At 52.8% G+C, this 22,743-nt stretch overlaps 1 protein-coding gene across 2 annotated transcripts in view; it reads left to right on the top strand.

Moving 5' to 3' along the window:
* Window positions 1–475: 475 nt before the first annotated feature.
* The window catches only part of STK32B (serine/threonine kinase 32B), a 206,013-nt gene continuing 183,745 nt past the window's right edge, over window positions 476–22,743 (top strand). The window contains exon 1 of one of the 2 annotated variants that reach the window (XM_040966057.1): window positions 476–571. In XM_040966057.1, the coding sequence (XP_040821991.1) occupies window positions 520–571 (52 nt within the window). In that variant the 5' untranslated portion in view covers window positions 476–519. The remainder of the gene's footprint in view (window positions 572–22,743) is intronic. The other variant, XM_040966058.1, reaches the window with a different exon arrangement.

Raw genomic sequence — 22,743 nt, 5'->3', positions numbered from 1 at the left:
CAATCAACTCCGCTGTGTGATTGGAGGACAAAGGCTTCCGCCCGCCGGGTCGTGGAAAAGGGGGCGTGGGGTGGCGCCTGAGCCGCACTCGGCCGGGCCCCGCATGCCGTGGGCGCCCCAGAGTCGCTTCCTAACCAGAGAGACCGTCCTGGCCGACCGACGCCCGGACCGGTCCCGCGCTCGGCTCGGGCGCCGGAGGCTGAGCCCCAAGGGCCGAGCGCCGCGCCCCCTTCTCCAGGCCGCCCCTCGGGGCTGCGCGCGCCCGCCCGCGCCCCCTCCGCGCAGTCCGCGCCGGTTCGCTCGCTCCTTCCCCGCCTCGCCCGCGCGCCTCCCGCCTCAGCCGGCTGCGGCCAGCGGGGAGTGCGGAACGGCGGCCCCGGCCCCGAGAGGCCCCGGGCGGCTGCGGCGACGAGGGGGCGCGGCGGCGCGGTCCCGCCCTGCGTGGCGAAGCTCGGCGCTCCCGGCGCGGCCCGAGCCCGCAGCCCGCGGCCGGGCATGTAGCGGCGGCGGCGGCGGAATATGGGCGGGAACCACTCCCACAGGCCCCCGGTGTTTGACGAGAATGAGGAAGGTAAGAGGGCGGTGGGCGCCCGCCGCTCCCGGCACGCGGCGCGGGGCTGCTCTCCGGCCCCTCGGGCGTCTCGGGGCGGGAGTCCCGGGGGTGGCCCGGGCCGGCGGACCCCCGGGGCTGGGGCCAAGCGGGAGTGGGCCCGCAAGGCCAGGGGTGGGCGGGGTGCGCCGAGGACGCGCGTGGGGCCCCGGGCACGTTCGGCTCAGTGCACGGGCGGGGTGCGCCCGGGCGCTCCTCGCCGTCCCGGGACCCGCCTGGGCAAAGTTGGCGAAGTCATGAGGACGCGCCGAGGTGAAGGAGGCTGGCCGGCCTTTCACGGGCTCGCGCGGTGGGAGTCCCTGTTGTCCCCAGGATGTGCCTGGATCTGGACGAGCGGAGCTCGGTGGTCACCGCTGCGCATCCAGGACGCCGTCCTTGACCTCTCCCGCCCCGCCCCCCTCCTACCTGTAGGGTGGCCTGTGGCTTAACCACTGTGAGACCCAGGCAGCCCAGGGCTGTACACGTGTTGTCCGCTGGACAGCCGCCCTCTGCGCTGCCCCCAGCAGAGCCTCTGTGCCCCAAGCCGTGCTCCGCCTCAGGCGCGGTCCTCGCAGACTCGGGGTGGGGGCTTTGGTGATGGTGGTGGTGGTGTGTGTGTACTTCTGTCGTCCCCATTTTACACTTGAAGAAGGGGACCCACTTTGGTGCCAGCAAGCCAGCAGGCAGGCAGAGCGGCCTTGCATGCTGTGCAGGTCACTGCCCGTGCGGTAGGGAGGGCACCCAGGCTTGTGCGCAGAGCCCCCCAAGGCTGAGATGCCACCCGGACGACTGTCAGGACGACCCCCTGTGGAGTGATTGAAGAGGGTGTGGAGTGGTCTCTGGCCAGTGCAGCCCCTCCCAACAGGACGCGCCACTCCAGTAGCCCTTTGGGTGGGGAGGGGCTGGCAGGGAGAGCTCACTGGGGTGGCCCTGGTGCCCGGACAGGAGAGCCAGGCTTTGAGGCTCTTGTGCGTCCCCGCGTGGGGCCACGGGAGAGGTGTGCGTCCAGCGTTGGGCCGCGGGTGAGCACGGTTCTGGCCTGGGTCACAATCATGAGTCTGCTTTGAGCTGAGCTGGTTTTTCTCTTCCCTCTTTTGTTATCCTTTTATGAGCAGAGGAAACGCAGCAGCCTGGGAGGAAGAGTGGTTTGTCCTTTCTCGCAGGAAAGCACACTTGTGACTGTGTATTGGCACCGCTGGGCACTCTGGGGGTCGCCAGCCTTAGGTGTCTGTGCCTGTGGCACCTCATTCCGTACGTGGCTGGGGTTGGGGTTAACTGCCCATTGCAACGCTCATGGAAACACCCGGTGAGGGCACTGCAGCCCAGTGAAACATTTACCTGGTGGCTTTGGCCGGCCTTCTGCTCACCTGCTCCCCTGTGTAGGAAAAGCATGCTGTGTGCTGCCCACCCAGCTGCTCACTCATCCCAGCGCCTGCTCCTGTTCCAGGACACCAGGGACATGGGGCAGAGGGAGGGTTCCTAACCCCGAGGGGGGCAGTCTTGGGGGGCGGTCAGAGCACATTCTCTTGAGACCCGAGTCTTGCAGATGTGGCCGGGGATGCCCAGGGAGAAGGAGGTTTGGAGGGAGGCAGATGAGGAGAAAACCTTACTGCTTTTGTGGCACGGGGAGCCGGCCCTCGGCAGGCACACAGACAGCTGGAAGGCACGTGAGGTGGCCCTGGAGTGCCCACCCTGACTCAGGGCCCAGTGGCCACACAGGTGTACGGGCTTGAGCTGAAGGAGTGTGGTGACAGAGGAATGATGCGGTCCCGTGAGCACCTGCATGCTGGCCTCTGCTCGTGGGTTTCATCTGGGCAAAGGTGCAGATGCCCACCTGGCCAGGACAAGGGTGGCTTCAGCATGTGGATGCCGACGTTGGTCCCTGCGCACTTGGGCCGTGACCACTTCTTGTTCCTACTGCGTTGGATCCCAGCTGATCAGCTGGCAACATTTCTTTCTCCCTACTGGTGTTTGACACAGTGGTGTTTGGCTATGGCAGGCCTGCTGTGCGAACGGGGCTGTGGCTGTTCAGGGCCCAGTTGTGCACGGGAGAGACACAGCTCTGAGCACTGCTAGGGGAATTCCTTGGGCTCTGGCCACTTCTCAGGACTTCTGTCACGACTATCTTCCTCCAAGCTATGGTCACAACTCCACCTCTTTAACTGCTCTCCCTGGTCTGCCCTTACTTCCTGCACTGTCAGAGCCAGGGTGAGCCTGGGAAACACTGTATCAGGCCAGGGGTCCTCTGCTTCATGCACTGCCTTCACCTGACCCCAGGGCAAATTGCATCAGGGAGAGACAGAGAGAACCAGCCAAACCCGACCTCCTGGGCCCACATTCCCCCTTCACTCTCAGCCCACCTGCCTCTGCAGTTGCCCAGGTGTTCCCAGAACCCTCACACCTGCCTCTCTTGCCTGCTGCCTTGTCCCATAGACCTCTCCCTCGCTGCTCTAGGGTCTCTGTGAAAACACAGCAACCTTCCTGTGGCCTTTGCTGACCACCCTGGACGCCCACCTCTCCTACCTGCTCCGTGGTCCTTCACAGTGGCCTCCAGTCATCCTCCTTGCCTGTTTTGCTGGTAACTCTCTCTATTCAGCGGCGAGCTCCAGGGAAGCAGGGATCTCGTGTGACCGATTCACCACCACACTCCCAAACTGTGAACACACTTGGCACACAACGGGCGGCCGGTGAAGTTTGGGAGATTGAATGAGTGCGTGAGTCAGCCTCGGGGGCTGCAGGTGCAACCAGGCTGCTCGGACACCTTCCTTCTTGTGTTCCGTTCCTGCCTTGGAGTGGCTTTTTGCCCCGGCAGGCCCTGTCCTTAGCTCTCACCTCTGTCAGCTCAGTCTCACAATCCCAGGTTCTCCAAGAGGACATCCGAGGGCTAGTTCTGGTGGCCATTCTTGACCCAATGTCTGTGACCAGGGAGAGAGGAGGTTCTTACCGGGCCTGGCCAGGTTGCATGCAGTGGTGTTAGCGCCCTTTGAGGTGTTGGGACTAAGCTTGGAGGCAAAGAATTTTCCCAACAAGGACTGGAGACTGACAAAACAAGGGCGAGTGGGTGCTGGGTGGGCAGCCGTGCTCCCCAGCTCCCGTGGGGACCCTGCAGGGCTCTGGCTCCTCTCACCAGGTGGTCCGGCTGCACATCCCCCTTCTGCACCGGGCAGCGACCTTAGAGGCAGCGGTGTCTTTTTCCTCACCGTTGTATCTGCAGGAGCCTAGATCAGGGCACCTGGGGAAAAACTCCACACAGCAGAAAGGTGAGTCACTTCTGGGGGCACATTTCTCACCTTCCTTTGGGTTCTGAAGCTGTTGAAACACAAACAGAAGTTTCAGATGAAAAAACTTATTGAAATAGCAGAATTAAAGAGAGACAGAGACAGAGGTGTGCTGTCTGTCTCCTGATTTGTTCCCAAGTGGCTCCCACAGTTGGGGTTGTTGGTACGGGCTGAAGCCAGGAGCCCGGAGCAACGTCTGAGTCTGCCATGGAGGTGGTAGCAGCCCAAGTACTTGGGCCATCTGCTGCCGCTGTGCCAGGGGACTGGATCAGAAGCAGAGCACACAGGATGCCAGAGTCACAGGTGGCCGCTTACCTCACTGCGCTGCCATGCTAGCCACAGAAATTGTGGGTTTGTTACCCGTAAGGTTGGTTTGGAGAGCTCGCCTTGCATCTGCGGTTAGAATAACCTTCCCTTGGCAGTCCCTCAAGTTCAACTCTGACGCTTGCTGGAGTAGAACATGGGGTCTTGTGGCACAGACCCAGCCCTGCAGCAGTTTTAGCGGCTCCAGATCACGGGGCACAGAGCCCTGGGAGAAGTTCCCGCTAAGAGGTGGGGACTCATGACTGGCGGCCTGTGAAGACTGGCACCTGTCTGACTTGCATGCCTTTCTTAGGATGTCTCTTCTCAGTGAGAGAAAAAACAGAGCTTTGGGTACTGCTTTCTGGGTACGACAAAGGGGTGGGCTGGTGGGAAGATGGAGGCGGATTCATAGTGTCGAGGGAAGGGCTTAGATGCCGGTGGAGACTAAGGATCTGGATTTTAGGAGATTGGACAACCTGAGCTGGCACTGCACTTAGGCGTTCGGGGGGACAAGTCCTCCGAGCAGCACACAGTGCGGGAACATCAGGGCTTCGGGCAGTCTCAGAGAGGGACGGAGAGATGGTTCTGCAGAGAGCGCTGGGAGGATGTCCAAGCCGGGCAGTGGGGCGGACAGGCAGGTGCCCCAGAGCAGAGCCAGCGGGCTGACCTGACCAGAGAGAAGCCTGGGTTAGACCGTGAGTGTCAGCCAGAGCCGGCCCAGGGGGACCTGAGACCAGTGCTGCTATTACTCTCAGCTCATCCTGCTCCAGTTTTGGTGTTTGGGGACCTTGCAATGTCTTTATTCCTGATGACTTTGGCCCGGGATTGTCACCCGGAAGTACTCCATCTGTGAAGTCATGCTCTAAGAAGGTTTTGAAAAATTTCATGGAAAATACACCATGTGAAAAAAAAAGTATGTATGGGCTTTTCATTGTCAAAGCCTTGTACTCTTTTTCATCTTATTTGAAAGTCAGAAGAGAGAGAGAAAATGCTTTCTGGTACCCACTGATTACTCTCCAAATGCCCGAAACAGCCAGGGCTGAGCCAGGCTGAAGCCAGGGATCCCAAACTTGATCTGGGGTCCCCTGTATGTGTGTTTGGGGCCAAAGCATGTGAGCCGCCACCTGCTGTCGCCAAGGTGGCCACTGTGTGGGAGCAGAGCCACCACCTGCTGTCGCCAAGGTGGCCACTGTGTGGGAGCAGAGGCGGGACCTGAACCAGGCGCTCCAGTGTGGCATGTGGATATGTGGAGCAGAGGTAAATGCCATCCCCTCTTTTTTTTATTTGTACAAAATAAATCCATCTTTTGATTTTATTTTCCGTGGACTTTCCGAAATGCGCCTGTGTACATGTCCCGTCCTCTCCTGTGGGACGTGGCCACTGTTCAGGGATTCCCTGTTCTTCTGTGCGCACACACGAAAATGTAGGAGGTAGTTCATGGAAGATTAGCAGCAGGAAGAAATTCTTCATGGATTTCTGCACCAAAATAAAGTTTCATTTATCTCCATTCCCTACAAGTTCTAAAGTATTTTTATTTATAGAGCGGGAGTGAGAGAGAGAGAGAGAATCTTCCAACTGTTGGTGTCCTTCCTGCATGCCTGCAATGGCTGGGCCTGGGTCAGACTGAAAGCAGGATCTTGGCAGTTAGTCCAGGTCTTACACACGAGTGGCAGGGACCCAGCACCTGGAGCCCTCGCCCGCCGCCTCCCGGGGGCACAGGAGCAGATGCTGGAGTTGGGAGTGGAGTTAGGACTCAAACCTGGGCCCTGCACTGCAAGCTGTGGGTGTCCCGGGTGGTGTGCCATGTGCCTGCTCTTCCACCAGCTTTGTGAAGCCCCTCGACCCTGCCTGTCTCTCAGAAGTTATGTGGGGTCACCACGTGACCCACTTTGGTCAGTGTAGGCAGAGGCTGTGTGTCATGTGCTGTGTGAAGGACTCAAGAGCTGGTGGGTGTTCCTGGTCGTACTGAAGTCTTGATTTGTTGCGAGTTTTTATTGTCAGTGGGGCTTGAATTTAAGCAAATGTATGTGTGTGTGTGTTTATTCCTGGATTTGTTGAGACAATACACAGCTTTTCTTCTTTTTCTGATCAGTTGAAAAGTCACTTTTAAAAAAAGATTCTATTTATTTTTCTTGGAAAGTCAGATATTCAGAGGAGAACAGAGAGGAAGATCTTCCATCTGCTAATTCACTCCCCAAGTGGCCGTAACAGCTGGAGCTGAGCCAATCCAAATCCAGGAGCCAGGAGCTTCTTCTGGGTCTCCCACGTGGGTACAGGAACCCAAGGCTTTGTTTGGACCATCCTCAATTGCTTTCCCAAGCCACAGGCAGGGACCTGGATGAGAATTGGGGCTGCTGGGATTAGAACCAGCATCCATATGGGATCCTGGCACATTCAAGGCGAGGACTTTAACTGCTATGCTATCGCACTGGGCCCGCCCATATATTTAAAAGAGATAAAATAACTCTCTCCTCTAAAAACCCAACTTATTAAAAATGATACTGGGACAACTGTAAATATTAGAAGGATTCTACAATTATCGTTTAAATTGTTTATTTATATAATTTGAAAGGTAGGGGAATTGAGAGTGAGCCAGCAAATGTTCCTATGTGCTGGTTCGTTCCTCAGATGCCTTTGGCAGCCAGAATTGGACCAGCGCAAAGCTGGATGCTAAAAAGGCAGTCCAGACCTTCCATGCGCTGGCAGGGAGCGAGCTGCTTGTTGCATCACGTGCTGTCTGCAGTGGTATGCCTTGGCAGGAAGCTGGAGCCGGGAGAGGAGCTGGGACTGGAAGCCGGGCATGCGATGGGCGCCTCTCAGCGTGTTTGCAGCAGGTTTGTGTGAAGGCTATACCAAGCCTTCTAAAGGACCAAGTCCCTTCCTGCTGTTCTCTGGAAAGAGCCCGTGAAGGATTGCCACCGAGTTTCCGGGTCTTTAGCCTCCTGTCAATACCGAGATCCTGTTGGCCTTGCCAACATCTGCAGCATCTGCATCGGCGGCTCCTTCCTTCATTCAGATTTTGGCAATGCAGGTCTTCTTTCTTGTTTATTTCTTATGATTGGTCTTGCTTGGATGACTAGTTCTTTACATTTGATAGCAGCTTTTGGATTTAACTTTTCTTTGTCTTTTAATTTGCTGACCCATGTTCTCATTTTAATTTTTTATATGGATGTATGTTAGGGTTTCATGTACTATTCCTGTCTTTGATTTTGAGACAGAATCTCTGATCGTTAATTTCATTTTCTCACTCACTTCTTCCCAATTTCATTTACAGGTTTCTGCTGGAATTAGTTTTCCTTTGGCTGGAATATTTTCCCGAGCATTTCTTTCGTGTCTGTGTTCTGGTGACAAGTTTTCTCACTTCCTGGAAGTCTTCCTTGAGATGATGAATGGTTGTTTCGATGGTTACCAAATCCGTGTTCGTAGTGGGTCCTTCCGCGTTTTGAAGATCTGATTTTGTCTTTGGACCTCTGTCTTTTCGCATACACACACAATCTTCCATCCACTGATTCCCTCCCCAAAGGCCTCAACGGCCAGAGCTGGGCCAGTCCAAAGCCAAGAGGCCAGGTGCTTCTTGCAGGCCTCCCTGGTAGGCACAGGGACCCGACACTTGGGCCGTCCTCTGCTGCTTTCCCAGGCCGTAAGCAGGGAGCTGGGTTGGAGTGGAGCAGCTGGAACATGAATCTGCACCCATGTGGGATGCTGTACTGCAGGTGGAGGCTTAGCTTGCTGTGGTTCTCCTTTTCAACTTCTGTTTCTAAGACTTCACATTTGATTTTAAGGATCTTAGCCATGATGTCCCTGGGCATCATGCCACGGCCATTTCCTGTGACCGTGATGTTGTTACTTTGGGAGGACTTTCATGCTGCCTTCCTGTTTGCTCTGGCTGTTTCTCTGTGCTCAAGCTGCACCGCCTTCACACTTCCTGCTGTGCCAGGTGGCCCGGGCCGTGTCTGTGTCTCTGTGGCCGTTTGTCATTCCTGGTTTTCAGCCTGGACATTTGCTTCTGACCTGTTCCTTTCTGGATCCCTTCAGATCTTCGCCTGTTTCGTACAGTGATGATGTTTGTGGTTTTGGTTCTAGAATTACCGGTTGATGTTCCTCGAGGGTTTCAGTGTGCTGACAGGATTCCCGAAGCTCGCCTTGGAGTAGCTTAGCTATTTGAATTAGATTGACTTAGGAGCTGATCTGAAGCCAGGAGCCAGGAGCCTCTGGGTTTCTCATATGGGCACAGAGGCACAAGCACTTGGGCCTTGTTCTGTTGCTTTCCCAGGTACATTAGCATTGAACTGGATCTGAAGTGGAGCAGCTAAGACCTGAACTAGCATCCACGTGGAATGCCAGCATCTCAGGCAATGGCCTAACCCGCTATACCACAGTGCCGACCCCTCACAGGTTTTCCTTTTGCTCTTTGTCAGTTAACGTGCAGGTGCCAGGAATCCCATCACTGCTCCACCTTTGCAGTGTGGTGCTGGCTGTCCTGAGTAGAGTTCAGACTTGATCCTGGCCTGCGCCCCTTGATGTCCCCAAGTCTCCTCCTCCCTGCTGGGTTTGGTGTTCTGTGTCCCCTCCCCTGTGAATACTTCCAGTGCCCACTGCCCCTGGCCCCTTGGAATCTCCTGGCAGACGCCCCTGGCATCGGCCCCAGTCTGAGCACTGTTTCCTCATGTATCTCTGGCACGTGGGCCCTCCCACCATGTTGGTTCGAGAAGCCTTTCCAACTGATGGATCAGAAGCTCCCCAGTGGCTAGATTGTCCCCCAGAGGCAGGGGCCCCCTCCCCTGGGACTGTGGGCATAGGGCAACTTTCCTTCTTAAAGCTGGCCCCTCTCTGAGACCTGTGTCGCTGTGGTCGCTGCCCCCACTCAGGTCTCACTGTCTTGGGGGACATGCAGCCCTGCTACTCCACCTCTGGATCCTCTCCTTCCTTGCAGGGGAGTGTGCTGATGAGGGTCGCTGCAATCGCTCTGTCCTCGTCCTGTTTTTGAAAGTTGTGAAGACGGCAGCATGTCAGTGCCGTGGTCTTTAGGCACTCTGGGGTGAGCCTTAGAGCTAATCTGGGCTGCTGGGAGTGGCCACGTTTGCCTCAACCCACTGCTGCAGGGTGCCATGAGACTGCGCTGTCATGCACCCCTGATGCTGGGTGTCTGTCCTTTGGCTACTTTTTGACTATCACGGCGGCTGCCTCAATGAAGAACCTGGAGAGCATCCCTGCTAGATGTGTGCACGCGTCTCCGCAGCAGTTGGGTCGCAGAGTTGGTGTGTGCTGCTCCTTGTAAGCACTCAGGTTGTTTCCCAGGGTGGCCCTGTCAGCTCTCAGGCTGACAGGCCGTGCAGCTGTGCCTCAGCATAAGCCTGTAGCGATGCGCTCAGCAGGTGAAACACGCCATAGTCTTACGTTTTTCTGAGCTGATGCTATTATCGAGGTAGAAAGAAGTGGGCAGGCAGACTTATAGTTTGGAAAGAAGACTCCTTTTTCTAGTCCTGAATTAAAACATCCATTTTTTTTCAAATACAATATTTATTTGAAAGACAGAATTACAGAGAGAGAAAGAGAGAGATCTCAGGTTCACTTCCCAAATGACTGCAACAGTTGGAGCTGGGCTGATCTAATGCCCGGAACCTGGAGCTGCTTCTGGGTCTCACAGATGGGTACAGGGGTACCGGGACCCAAGCGCTTGGGCCGTCGGCTGCTGCCTTCCCAGGTGCACTCGCAGGAAAGTGGATTGGAAGTGGAACAACTGGGACTTGAACTGGTGCCCATATGGGATGCTGGCACAGCAGGTAGCAGTCTTTATTTACTAGGCTACAACACCAATGCCGTTTTATGATCTTTTTAACAAAAGCGTTTCTGAAACCTGAAGAATTCAGGTAGCTATTTCCTCCTGCTTTGTGTTTTCGCTGTTCAAGGATGTGGCCTTTATGCAGGTCTTGGCTTTCCCGTTGCACTTGTGTTGTACGTTTAAAGGTTTGTATTTATTGATTTATTTGACTTCAGGGAGAGGAGGCGAGTGAGTGACCATGCTGTCCATCCGAGCTGGTGGTGCAGTGGGCAGTTGCCGCAGGCTGCCGTCAGGATCCCGGGAGTTCTCTTGGCTCTCCCACGAGTGGCAGGGACCTGCCTGCTCGGGTCATCCGTCCCTGCCTCCCACGGTCAGCCTCAGCAGGAGGCTGGAATTGTGTGTGGAATCAGAACTCCCACCCGGGCGCTCTGACATCCCCAGCAGGGTCTGACTCACCATGCCCAGTGCCCACTCTGGTCACCTTACCAGTGACACATTTCACCAGAGGTGCCCATCCCAGGCACTGTCATCTCAATGTGCAATCCATTTGTGTTTGCAAACGTCTTTGCTGTTGTATTTGACACTTGTAGCGTGTGTTACTTGGGGTTGGCTGCGTGCACAGGGCTCAGAAGGCTCAGTGGTCAGAGACGGCAAGGGGGACCAAGTCCTTTGATGCCTTGAGTTACTATTCACGCTTTCCTATTTGCTAACTAAGCACATGATGGAATTTTATTGTTTTTTAATTGTTATTGTATTATTTCATTTCCTTGGGTATGTGTGTTAGATATCTCTGATTTTACATTTCAAGCCTGTGGCCCTTTAAACAAGTTTTGGCTTTCCCATTGCGCTTACCTGTGGTTTACATTTGTGTCTTTATGGCAATCTTCTCCACTGTATTTGGCATTTACCGAGGTGACATTCTCCCTTAGTTTGTACTCCCCTGGCCTCTGTTCACCGTATTCCGTGCCTTCTCTGTGTCCTTTCCAAGGTCAGCTCGTTGTCCCTTGCAGGAAGGCTGGGTTTTCACAAGACTGAGCCCTCAGACCTCGGCCTTGCTGTCTATGGCCTCCCTGGGTGACGTCGGCCATCCCTGCATATTCAGTCGCTCTGCATCAGCCAGTTACAAACAGGGAAAAGGCACCACAAAGAATGGCTCTCCAGGAAAAGATGAACTTCTCCATGGTGTCTAGGAGGATTCCGGGAGCCACTCTGGCAAAGCAGCTACTGTGAGGGTGGAGGGGAAGGGTTGGGAGAACCAGGGAGCTCCTCCTGGAGGTCCCCTGCTCCTCCAGGGCCGTCGTATGGGTCTGTCTGGGAAGGAACAGTTGCCAGAGGAATGTCCCACTGGGGGACAGAGAAGCCTCCTGGAGGATGGCGACTGCAGCTGGCCTGTGTGTCCCCTGCACGCTCGTCTGGATGCCAAGCGGAAAGCAGCTGGTCCTCTGATCTTCAGTGTCTCATGTGCTGTGTACTGGCAGTGCCCGTGAGGGTTCACGGGGACCAGCTCCAGTATCACAGATTCAGTCTGCAGAGCTCAGAGACAAGAAGTCAGTCCCTGGCCCTCGTTCCTCTATGATTGCGACTCCGGAATTTATGGCCTTAATTCAGGCTTCTTCTCTGAAGGCCTCTGAGGAATGAGTACTTCCAACTGGGCGAGACTATCAAGACTCGTTTTCCTGGCGTTTCCCGGGTCAGTGTCTGGTATACACAGAATCTATCCAGACGCAGAGGCCCAGGTTTCTCCGGTCTGCTCCCATCCCCCAACCCCACACCGCCAGTCCGCACCTGACTATGTTGATGTAATCTTCTGAATCGTCTTTCTGCCTCGAGCCTGTCTTCCCGACCATACCACCGTCACCTGCCTTCCAATGTCCTGTCTCGTGTGGGCCCTGTAGAACTTCCTAGTAAATCCTCTGTCCCCCTTGGATCACCAGAACAATAGCTTCTAATCACAAAGAAAATTGTGTTGGTTCTTTGCTTAACGTATTTTGCGGCTTCCACTGTCCTTATCATAGGTGCTAGAGTGTGTAGGGCTGCCTTCAAGGCCCTGTGTGGCCCCTGGCTCATGGCCGCTGTCCCTCACAGCTACCTCTTAGAGTAAGCTCTGCTGTTTATACTCTTGTAAAAGAGATTTCCTTATTTATTTTAATGTCAGAGTTACAAAAAGTGAGAGAGGCACATGGAGAAGTCGTCCATCCACTGGCTTACTCACCAAGCGGCTGCACGTGAAAGCCAGGAGCCAGGAGCTTCATCCGGGTCTCCCCCGAGTTGGCAGGGGCCCAAGCACTCGGGGCCATCTTCAGTTGCTTTTCTTAGGCCAGTAATAGGGAGTAGGGTGTTCCACTGGCTGCTTCTGTGCTTACATGGTGTCAGTGGCAAAAGCCAGGAAGCAGGAACTCCATTTGGGTCTCCTGCCACTTGCTGCCATCCCTCCTGCATCAGTAGGAAACTGGATGAGAAGCAGAGAGCTGGGAGCTGTAGGATGTCGGCACAGCAAGCTGCTGCCTAACACGCTGCACTGCACACAGTTCCTGGTGACACCGGCATTACATGGCGAAAGGGACATGTCTGTTTGCTTATAATGGTTGTTCCTCATTTGGTCTTGGGGCCTTTCCCTAACTAGCAAATCCATTCTCATCACCTGCTGTGTTTCTGCTAGGTGTTTCACTGACAGAAGTATTTGTGCGTGCACACAAGCTTTAGGTCCACTTGGAAGACAATGCATTTCATAAAATAATGTTCCAAGAGTATTGTAGTTGCAAAGGAAGAGGAAGCTCTTCTCTGACTTTGGGCTACACAGACACACCTGTATGGAGCAACATTCATAAATCACTGCTCAGGAAGTTCTGTTTTTTAAAAATCCTTATTTACTTTTATTGGAAGGTTATATTTGCAGAGGGAAGGAGAGCCAGAGAGAAAGATCTTTCATCTGGTGGTTCACTCCCCAAGTAGCCGCAATGGCCGGAGGTGAGCTTATCCGAAGCCAGGATCCAGGAGTTTCTTCTGGGTCTTCCATGCGCGTGCATGGTTCTAAGGCTTTGGGCCATCCTCTGCTGCTTTCCCAGGCCACAGGCAGCGAACTGGAGAGGAAGTGGAGCAGCTGGGATATGAACTGTTGTCCATATGGGATCCTGGCACATGCAAGGAAACGATTTAGCCACTAGGTTACTATGCCAGGACCATAGGAAGTTCTGTTTTTAACTTCTGGTTTCCAAAGAGTAACACAGGACTTTAGAGGTCGGGGCTTCGACACATCAGCCTTCAACAGCACCCCCTCCTTGCAGTTCAGCCGTAGCCGCAGGTCTGTGGCGCATGTGGTCTCTAGGGTGTGTCCTGTTGCTTTATTATTGGTCAGTTGTGATAGCTGCTTGCCCTTGAGTGCTTGTCGGAGAAGTTGGTGGTCACTGCAGTGACAGGCTCCTTCCCAGGACCGCAGGAGACAGGCTGCAGAACGGGCTCATGGCACCATCTCTAATGAGCACCTGTTGTCGTGTCATGGGAACTTGTAGTCCCAGGAGGCCCCCGGCTGGCACTTGTCAGTTCCAAGCAACTGACTGACTGGGAAAGGGGTTGACGTGACTTAGAGCATCGCTGGGAGGTCAGCAGTCCCCACTGCCCTGGCAGTGTGCAGTAGTGCTGCGATGAGTGAGCACGGCCGGTTCTAGGGTGTAACAGCAGGCATGAGCCCACAGCGTGGGGTGCTCTCTGGGATCTGCTGAAGTGCTTCCCTGGCAGCGGGAGACGCAGTCCAGAGGCTAGCCAGGGCTCAGGGTGCTGTGTCTCCTGGGGAGCCTTCCATGGACTCTTTTCATGCACAGTCTTAGTACCCTGCAGCATGTCAGTGGCAGACATGGGGGCAGCTGCCCCGCTGAGAGCAGGGGGTCCTGGGCTCCTTGCAGGGTGACTGAATTGTCGTAGGGGAGAAAGCTCTGGTGCTTGGTCTTACTACTTCCTGTGGGACAGAACCCCAGTCAGTGCCTCCCGCTGCGGAATTTTGCGCTTGTCTCCAGCTTGATTGCGGTCACTGTAATAGCCCTGTTCACAAGGGGGTCCTTTTCTTTCTGCTTCCAACTGTAAATGGATCGAGACATCTGTAACGAAGATGAAACCCAGAAAGATGGATGCAAAACGATGATACCTAGTGTATGAAGGTGCTTTCCTAGCTAATGCATCTATCACTTCATTTAATTCCTCGGTGTGTGTATGTGTGCACACGTGTGTATGTATACTGTATGTGTACATGTGTGCATGTGCGTGCGGGTTGAGGATGTTGATGATTCACTCTCTTGGCAGACCTAAGAGCGCAGGAGATTGTTCCTCGCTGTGCTGGTGACGCTGCTCCGTTTGTGACTGACCGAGCCGTCAGCGGGGCTGCTGGCTGCAGGCGGGGGCACAGGAGAGCTGCGGTGTGTGCCTGCCTGAGTCCCAACAGGTGCCTGAAGGGTGTGAGTGCCACACTGCTTCCTAGCCCCTAGTGGAAGCACCAGGCCTCTTCGCTGGTTCTCTCTCACTCTGCAACCACGTCCCCTTCCTGGGGGACACTGGCACGGTTGATGTGAGCCTGCAGTGAAGAAGCCCATGTCCAGCCCTGTCCACTGTTGGCTGGCTTTCAGTCCTTGTCATTTTCGTTCCTCCAGAAAACTGCCCAGCCAGGGTCTCTACCATGGCACTTTTGTGGCCGAGTCCCCAGGATACCTGTTGGGAAGATGGAGACCCCAGTGGTGCGGAGCGGGTGGCCAGAAGGGGCTGCCCTCTCTCCATGTTGGGGTCACCGTGTGACTCAAGCCTGGCTTGCTTGGATTCCCGGCAGCTCCCGCAGAGAGACTAGGCCTGGAGACCAAGGTCTGAGAGCCCCTGCGGCTCAAGAGAGCCCATTGTCTCAGGTGCTGGAGGCTGAATGTGGTCCCGCAAATGGGACACTGCGATGTCTTTCCTCCTGTTCCCCAGGAGGAGGAATTCAGGTCATGATGAACTCACTGGCTGGGGAGGAGCTGCACTCACTATGCAGTATCTTTGTGTACAGGTGGCATTTGAACACAGATGCCAGAGAGGAAGGTTGAGGTGGCATCTCTCCTGCCACCAGGGCCTCTGTCCCTGGTTTGGAGCAGGTTCGTCCTGGTGGGGACACTGCAGTTGTGTAGGGCTCCATGTGTCTCCACTTACTTGGTGTATATGGAATCTGAACTCTCGTTTGGGTCTTGCTGAGTTGCCACCTGTCGCGGGTCCACGGAACTCTGGATCATGTGAATGCACCTCTGAGTGAAAGAGGGGTGCCAGACTTCAACCCTGCCCACGAGGCCTCTGCTCAGCACAGGGGCCCAGGCGGGGCGTGTGTTCTGTGGAGCCCTCTCCCAAGCAGTGGTGGGAGAGCAGTCACAGAGTGGAGCCACAGCGTGGGCCCCAGGGGACGCACAGCTCCTGTTGGGCTGTGCAGGGCGAGCTCCTCCTGTGTTAAGTAAACAGAGATACTGAAGGTTTCAACCTGGGAGGCGAGGGGACCAGGTTTTCACTTAGGAATCAGTGCTGCCTGGAGACTGCAGGTGGGCCAGAAGGGAAAGAAACTGGTGGTCAGTGAGACCTGGTGAAACTCCACAAGGGCCTGTACTGGTGGGGGTGTCTGCACGAGACACACGTTCTCCCCTACACATTGATGTACCCACCAACACGGGTAGGTATGCTGTGTCGATTGTCTGGTCCCGATCCTGTGGAAGACACTGATCAATGCCCAACGACAGGCCACGTAACCTATCCAACTCAGCAAAACCCCACACCTCTCAGTTGTTCACGGCAGTGATATTCATATCTGTGGGTCCCGTCTCATATGTAATTATTTTAAGCAAACTTCTCAAGCAAGGCAAAAAAAAAAAAGTAGCTGCCTGTTCTTTGAATCAGCTCCAACACGGCAGCATCACCCCTCTCCAGAACAGATACTCCCGTAGTCGGCTAGGACGATCAGAGGGGGCTGGTGGGACACACCTCTCCGTGTAAACCAGCGTCTACTGGCTTTGGATTTGCATTTGAAAGCCGTTTGCATCAGGGTTCTGTTTTTGTCCAGGCGTCCTGGAGTGGTCAGGAATCTTCAGAATGTGTCTTTTGCAGATCCCTTAGATTTCCATGGTGTGATCGGCAAGGAAGGAGCAAAACCACAGCTACTAATTTCCTTCTCAACCAATAAAGAAAACTTGAACGTGCTTTGTTTCTGGGCTTCTTTTCCATCTTTCTGGATGAATTTCATGTGTCTGTAATGAATGCAGAGCCAGCTGTGCGTGTATTGTAGCCTGTAGAGCCGAGCTTTGAGATGACTTGAAAGTAGCATCTATTTCAAATCCACAAGTTTCAAAAATACTTACAACCACAGTTGCAGTAGCTCAAGCTTTTCTTTTTTTTTTAAGATAAAAGTTCTTTTGGGAATTCTTTACCTGAGAGGCACACACACACACACACACACACACAGAACCATCTTTGGCTGGCTCACTGCCCAAATGTGTGTACCAGCCAGGGCTAGGCAGGTCTGAAGCCAGGAGCTGAGAACTCCCCAGCTGTGCCCTGTGGGTGGAAGCGACTCAGTGTTGGAGACATCACTCTGTTTACCGGGATGTTTGCCACTATGCTGTAATGCCAGCCCCCCTTTTTTTGGTCTTTTTAACTAAAGCATTTCTGAAACCTGAAGAATTCAGGTAGCTATTTTCTGCTGCTTTGTGATTTCGCTGTTCAAGCCTGTGGTCTTTATGCAGGTCTTGGCTTTCCCGTTGCACTTCCTTGTGTTGTACTTGTGCAGGAAGCAGGACCCCAAAGAGCAACCAGGACTGGAACCCGGACAATGCAGGGTGTGGGCCTCTTAGCCACTCTGCCAGTGTCTGTTCGCACAGGCCACACTTTAGCCTCACCCTTGGCTGTTCTTTGCCGTTGCACACACACCTTCCTGGATGCTATCTTTCCGGTCCCCATTCTCGGCTTTCGCTCTAGCTGCCGCAGTTCCAGGCCGCCAGGGAATCTAGGAGAGCCCGCCTGTTCTAGATTCACCTCTCGTTTGTCTCAGGCTGCCTTGAACTATCAGCTTATTTCCGGTCTTCTGAATGTCTTGAGATGTGCAGCTCAACGTTTAACCTATGCACTGGAAAAGGATTTTCTAGAGTTTCTGGTTTGGATTCTCTAAGTGTTTGCAGGTCAAACACTGTGTGCTTATGGAGTGCCGCTGCGTGAACATCGCCACGTGTGGCTGTGGCTTTCTGTTCTCTTCAGTTCTGTCATTTATGCGTTTCTAAATTATACCAATAGATTAGTAGTTAGGGTTTTTATGTCTGTGATGAGTGGACACTTTTGTCATCATGAAGTGTTCCTCCTCATCTCATGACTATTATTAATTCAGCCCTTTAGTTTTTTCACTTAACTGATTTAACGATCTAGTTGGGTTTTATTTTTCTCTGCAAAATCTGCCATTTAACTGGAGTTTAGTTCATTTGTATATATATATATATATACTTTTCAGATTTTATGATTTGCTTTTATTATAAAGTCAGATATACAGAGAGGAGGAGGAGAGACACAGAAGAAGATCCTCCACCTGCCAATCCACTTCCCAAGTGACCACAGTGCTGGAACTGAGCTGATCTGAAGCCAGGAGCCAGGAGCCACCCCCACCAGGCCTCCCACACAGGGACAGGGTCCCAAGGCCCTGGATCCTATTCAGTTCCTTCATCAGTGTTTCCATGGTAGAGATAACCGACTTCCTTGAGCGAATTTATGCCAAGGGTTTTCTGTGGTTTGTCGTCATTGTTGGTGGTGATTGTAAAAGGCGTTGTTCTCTCGATTTCTTTTTCAGGTAAGTTTGCTATTAGTACATACAGATGCTGTTTTCTATTCAATTACTTTTAAAACTTAAGATATTATGTTTTGCAGTTCAAGGGGTCTCATTTGATTCTTTTTTCCCCAAGTTTACCTCATGTCTTTGACCACTATGGTAAGTTTTTCCCAAAATTTCTTCAGTGATTCAGTTAATTTTTTAAAACCACATGTTGCTCTGTTTCTGGGACGTTGCTTTCTGCATCTGAGACTCATCTGTCACTGTGCGTTATGTGTCCAGTAACCCTCATTCTGTGCTGGACATTGTAAGGCAAAATGTACCACGTGCATGCCTGGAACACTCTGTGTTAGCTAGCAGCGCCATTCTATGCTGGTTTTATGAGCATGATTCCACTTTATTTCAAATATTGTGTTTTTCAGTGATAAGAATGTCCACCTGGTTATCTACCTCTGAATAACAAAGAGACAAATTCCAGGAGTGTTTTTTTTTTTTTTTTAAATCTTTGGACCTTTGGCTTCAGGTTTTGTTCCATGGTCCTTTCTGTTCTACAGTGTAGCTTTCTGGCTTGGGGGTCTGGGTATGCACCTCGACTGGACTCAGTTTGAATCCCATCTGTGTGTCTCCAGCCCTGGGAACTGCTGATCTCTGCTCAGCTAGTCTAGTTCCCCACTTTTCACTGGACTCTGTGGAGTCTAGCATCACTCACGCCTCTTAAGGGAGTCTGTATGTACATTTGGAAACCTTCACATTAGTGTTTTAAATGAAATTTATTCATGTATTTTTATTTGTTTTGCAAAATGGGTCGGAGGGTGGAGAGAGAGTGAGCCAAGCTCTCATCTGCTAGTTCACTGCCCAGATGCACGCAGGAGCCAGGGCTGGGCCGGAAGGGTCCAGGAGCCAGGGCCGGGCGGGAAGGGTCCAGGAGCCAGGGCCGGGCGGGAAGGGTCCAGGAGCCAGGGCCGGGCGGGAAGGGTCCAGGAGCCAGGGCCGGGCGGGAAGGGTCCAGGAGCCAGGGCCAGGCGGGAAGGATCCAGGAGCCTGGGGTGCCGTTCATGGAGCAGATGACCCAAGCCATGATTGCTGCCCCCATTCCCCCCGGGAACACATTAGTAAGCAGCTGGATGGGAACTGGACAGCCAGGACTTGACTCAGGACACTCCAGTGTGTGGGCATCCCAAGTCGCACCTTGAGCCGTGCCCACTGGGCCCCTACCACATTTTTGCATCCTGTTATTTATATGACTTCCCAGTGTGGTCACTGGAGTAAAGGGCATAAAGGTTCATTTGTGACCTTGACCTTCCAATGAACTTGCCTGAATGTTCTGTTAGTACCAGCACAGAATAATGATTCTACCACAATTTCTTTTCAAATAAGTGTTAGCGCTGTTCAGTTGATGAATTTCACAGATTTAAAATAGAAATTGACATTTTGTTAATTAATGTCCATGTTCATTAATGTTGATTCCTGGAAGATGTTGCTTTTATTTGCTTTTCTTGGTGAGTGGTGTAAAAAGTGCTGTTTTAATGGTTGCCAATATTTTGATTAAAAATGTTTATTTTTATTTGAAAGGCAATTTAGAGAGGAGGTATGACAGAGAGAGAGAGAGATCAACCATCTGCTGGTTCACTCCCCAAATGGCCACAATGGTCTGAATGGTGCTGATCTGAAGCCAGAAGCCAGGAGCTTCTTCTGGGTCTCCTACTTAGATGCAGGGGCCCAAGTCCCATCCTCTGCTGCTTTTTCCTGGCTGTAAGCAGAGAGCTGAATCAGAAGTGGAACAGCTGAGACCTGAATATACACCCGTACAGGATTCCAGCACTGCAGGCAGGGGATAAGCTGTTGAGCCACCACGCTGGCCCTGTATTTTTTATTGTAGTCCCTCAGTTTGTTTCAAGTGATGATTTTTGTGTCTATCTTGTGTCTTATACTGTTTTAGTCTGCTTTTAAGATTAGTTTATGTTTGGATAAGTGGAATTTTAACTACATTAAATTCTGGTACAGTATTTTATTCTTTATGCTGTTAATTCATATTTGATATAAGAATACTTAGGAAATTTGAGTAAATTGCTAGCTATCCTATTTTTGATGGATTTCGTAGGGTTCTTTGTTCTTTGTTCCTGCCCAGTGCTTCCTCACTCACCCCCATCACCAGTGACACATTTTCATCCTATTCTTCATGTTTCTTCAGTGTTACAGAAACATTCTCCTGTTATTTCACAAAGTGCTTATTATTGAGTCCCTGCCGGGCATAGTGCAAGGGCCCACAGAGCCACTCAGTGGCCTGCATAATGCAGCAGCTGGCCCTCGGGGACACACAGCCGTGTGGGAGTCCAGGCTGGAGAAGCAGAGGAGACGTGGAGTAAGTGCTTATCATGACAACGACAAGTTCAAGATGACAGACTCATGGGCTGGGAAGAAATTCACACTTCTGCATGGGTCATACCTGGACTCATCCCATTGGCTGAAGGTTACATGACCCATGACGGCCACCCCCTTCCCGCACCCCTAGAGTTCAGGGGAAGAGGAGCAGAGTCTGCCCGCCGTGAGACGGTGGTGTCCATGTGCATGGCCAGAACTGCTGTGAGGAGCGGTGAATGGAAACGACAATGATAAGTGTTCCAGCTTACCAATTACAAATCAGCTCGTCATTAGACTGTACCGCGATCTTCTTAACTGGCTTCCTATCTGAGTATTAAACTTGTGCTTCTTTCCTTGTGTATGCTATCGAATAGGCTGTCTTTGTTTGCAAGAGCATCGCCCTCTCTCGGGGTTGTTTTCTTACAGCTGTTCACCAGCATTTTTAATGCATCTTGAGTCACGATTTGTGACTGCATCACGACCCATGCTGTTTGTCCTGGGGCTAGTCGATACTGCATATTCACAAGGCTGATCTTCCCTGCGGTCAGCTTGGGCTTTGCGTCATGTCTGCTAATGCTGTGGAAAACATGCTCAAAAGATGTTGAACTTGAAGCCGTGAACTATGTCTTTAGTAATTACAGGTGGCATAGTGGTAATGCTGATCAACTCCGCATGGGTAACCCTTGCCATGGTGACGGCAGCTTCAGCGGCAGGAGGAGCCTCGGTTATCAGACGCTCCTTCATGGTCACCAGGTCTGGCTGTTCCTTCCCTGTAACATTGTACTCTTCAGTGGCTTTCCCTGCTAGGGCTGTGTCACTGGGGCCAGCAGGCTGAGGAGGAGAGAGGGGGCATCCGTCTCGGTGCAGGTCTCACCATCTGTAGTGTCTTCAGGACAACCTACTCTGTCCTGCAGGAGGACTCAGCCCTTCTCAGCCACATGCCCCTCCTCATGAGCACTGGGTGACTGACAGCTGCCTTGCCCTCTGTGCACTGGGCCCAGAGTGGTGCAGGCGCTTTGGGTTCTCCTGGGGTGTGTGTCCCCTCTGCACTCAGCCCCAAAGCGGTGCATGCGCTCCATGGTCCTCCTGGGATGTGCGTCCCCTCTGCACTGAACCCCAGAGCATGTGTGCACTCTGTGGCTCTCCTGGGGTATGCCCAGGCCGGAAGGTGGGTCATCTTCAAGCCCCAGGTCCGCTTCCTGTCTAGGACAGCTCTCTCTGCCTGCACCCCCAGGATCCCACCCAGTAGACACTGTCAGCATTGCTGTCTACATCACTGTCATTGGGGCTGGTTGCTTGGACACTCTGCTCAGGGGGCACAGAACCTTGGGGGACCCCCATGGCACTCAGTGGAAGTGCTGGAGGACCAAATTCTGTGGTTACGTGCGCAAATGATGCTTCCTGCGTATTGTGACAAGTTCATACACCTCTTCACCGCCCCATGCGGTTCCCTCATCTGCACGTATGCTGAGGACCCAGGGCAGTACTGTCTTGGCAAGTGCCAAGTCTTCTAATGAGCCTCAAACATGCTTCAGCCTAAATCGAAAGAAGGAAGCCCTGCCTTTTGCTGCTGTGCCTTTGACTCTGCAGGGCGTGAGATTAAATGTGAGAAGCCGGGCACAGGAGGACGAACACTGGAGGAACTTTTTCTGTGTGGGAATCTAAAACCGAATGAACTCATGGAAACAGGGTAGCGTGATGGCTGTCAGGGGCTGTGGGCGGGTGAGACGTTGGTCCAAAGACGCAAATTTTGCCTAAGAGATGGAGAAGTTCTGGAGACCTTATTGTACAGCACAGTGACTGGAGTTAGGAGCAAGCCTGGAGTGCGCATGTATCAAAAGAGAACTGACTTGTGCGCATTGATACGTTGTTTGTTTGCTGAATTCCCTGGTTAGCCCTAGCAGCTGCGTTCGGTGGAGTCTTGAGGGTTTCTATGGGAGAGGACCCGTGCTGTGGGGGGATTTCTGTGTGAATGGGCCGCCGCATTTTCTCAGCAGCTGCTGCCTGCTGGCTATGCAGTAGGAGCTGCAGTTGTACTCAGCAATGGGTAAATCTGTATGTGTGAGACCTTGCAAGGGTTCATGGACACATGGGTCATGAGGAGAACACACATGGACTTCTGTGGACATGTTGTGTATGTGCATGCCAAGGTGAAGTTTTCTTTTACTTCTATTTTCTGAGAACTTGTTGAAAACCCCTCCTCTTCCCTTCCTGGTATATAGCTTCCCCAGGTCCTTTCACATTCATTCATTTGGCATACCTGTTGCCTTTTTTCCCATCATAAAAATTGCACTTGATCATAGTAAAAACCCATCAGAGTAAGGCAGAGTTGCTGCTATGACCTTACACTCGGTCGTAGCCGTAAGGCTGGGATGACTGTGGCTCTTACTTTGCTTGGAAATCCAAGTTCAATTTACATTCATTTCCAAGAGGTTTTTCCCCCATTCTCTGCATGAATATTTTTTAAATGTGGTCACTTTGCACTCATCTTTTAGATTTTCCATTCTGATTGCTGAGTAGTGGTCATATTATGGTAGCAGTTTTCACAGAATATTTCTACTCATTTTCAAACGTGTTAAAAGAACCTGTTACTTGTCTTTCATTTGCTGTCACGAACTGCTGTGTGACG

Source organism: Ochotona curzoniae, unplaced genomic scaffold, assembly GCF_017591425.1.
Source record: "Ochotona curzoniae isolate NIBS_2020 unplaced genomic scaffold, NIBS_Ocur_1.0 scaffold_4505, whole genome shotgun sequence".
Lineage (NCBI taxonomy): Eukaryota > Metazoa > Chordata > Mammalia > Lagomorpha > Ochotonidae > Ochotona > Ochotona curzoniae.
Note: the sequence above shows the minus strand (reverse complement) of the source record. Positions and strands in the feature narration are given on the sequence as shown.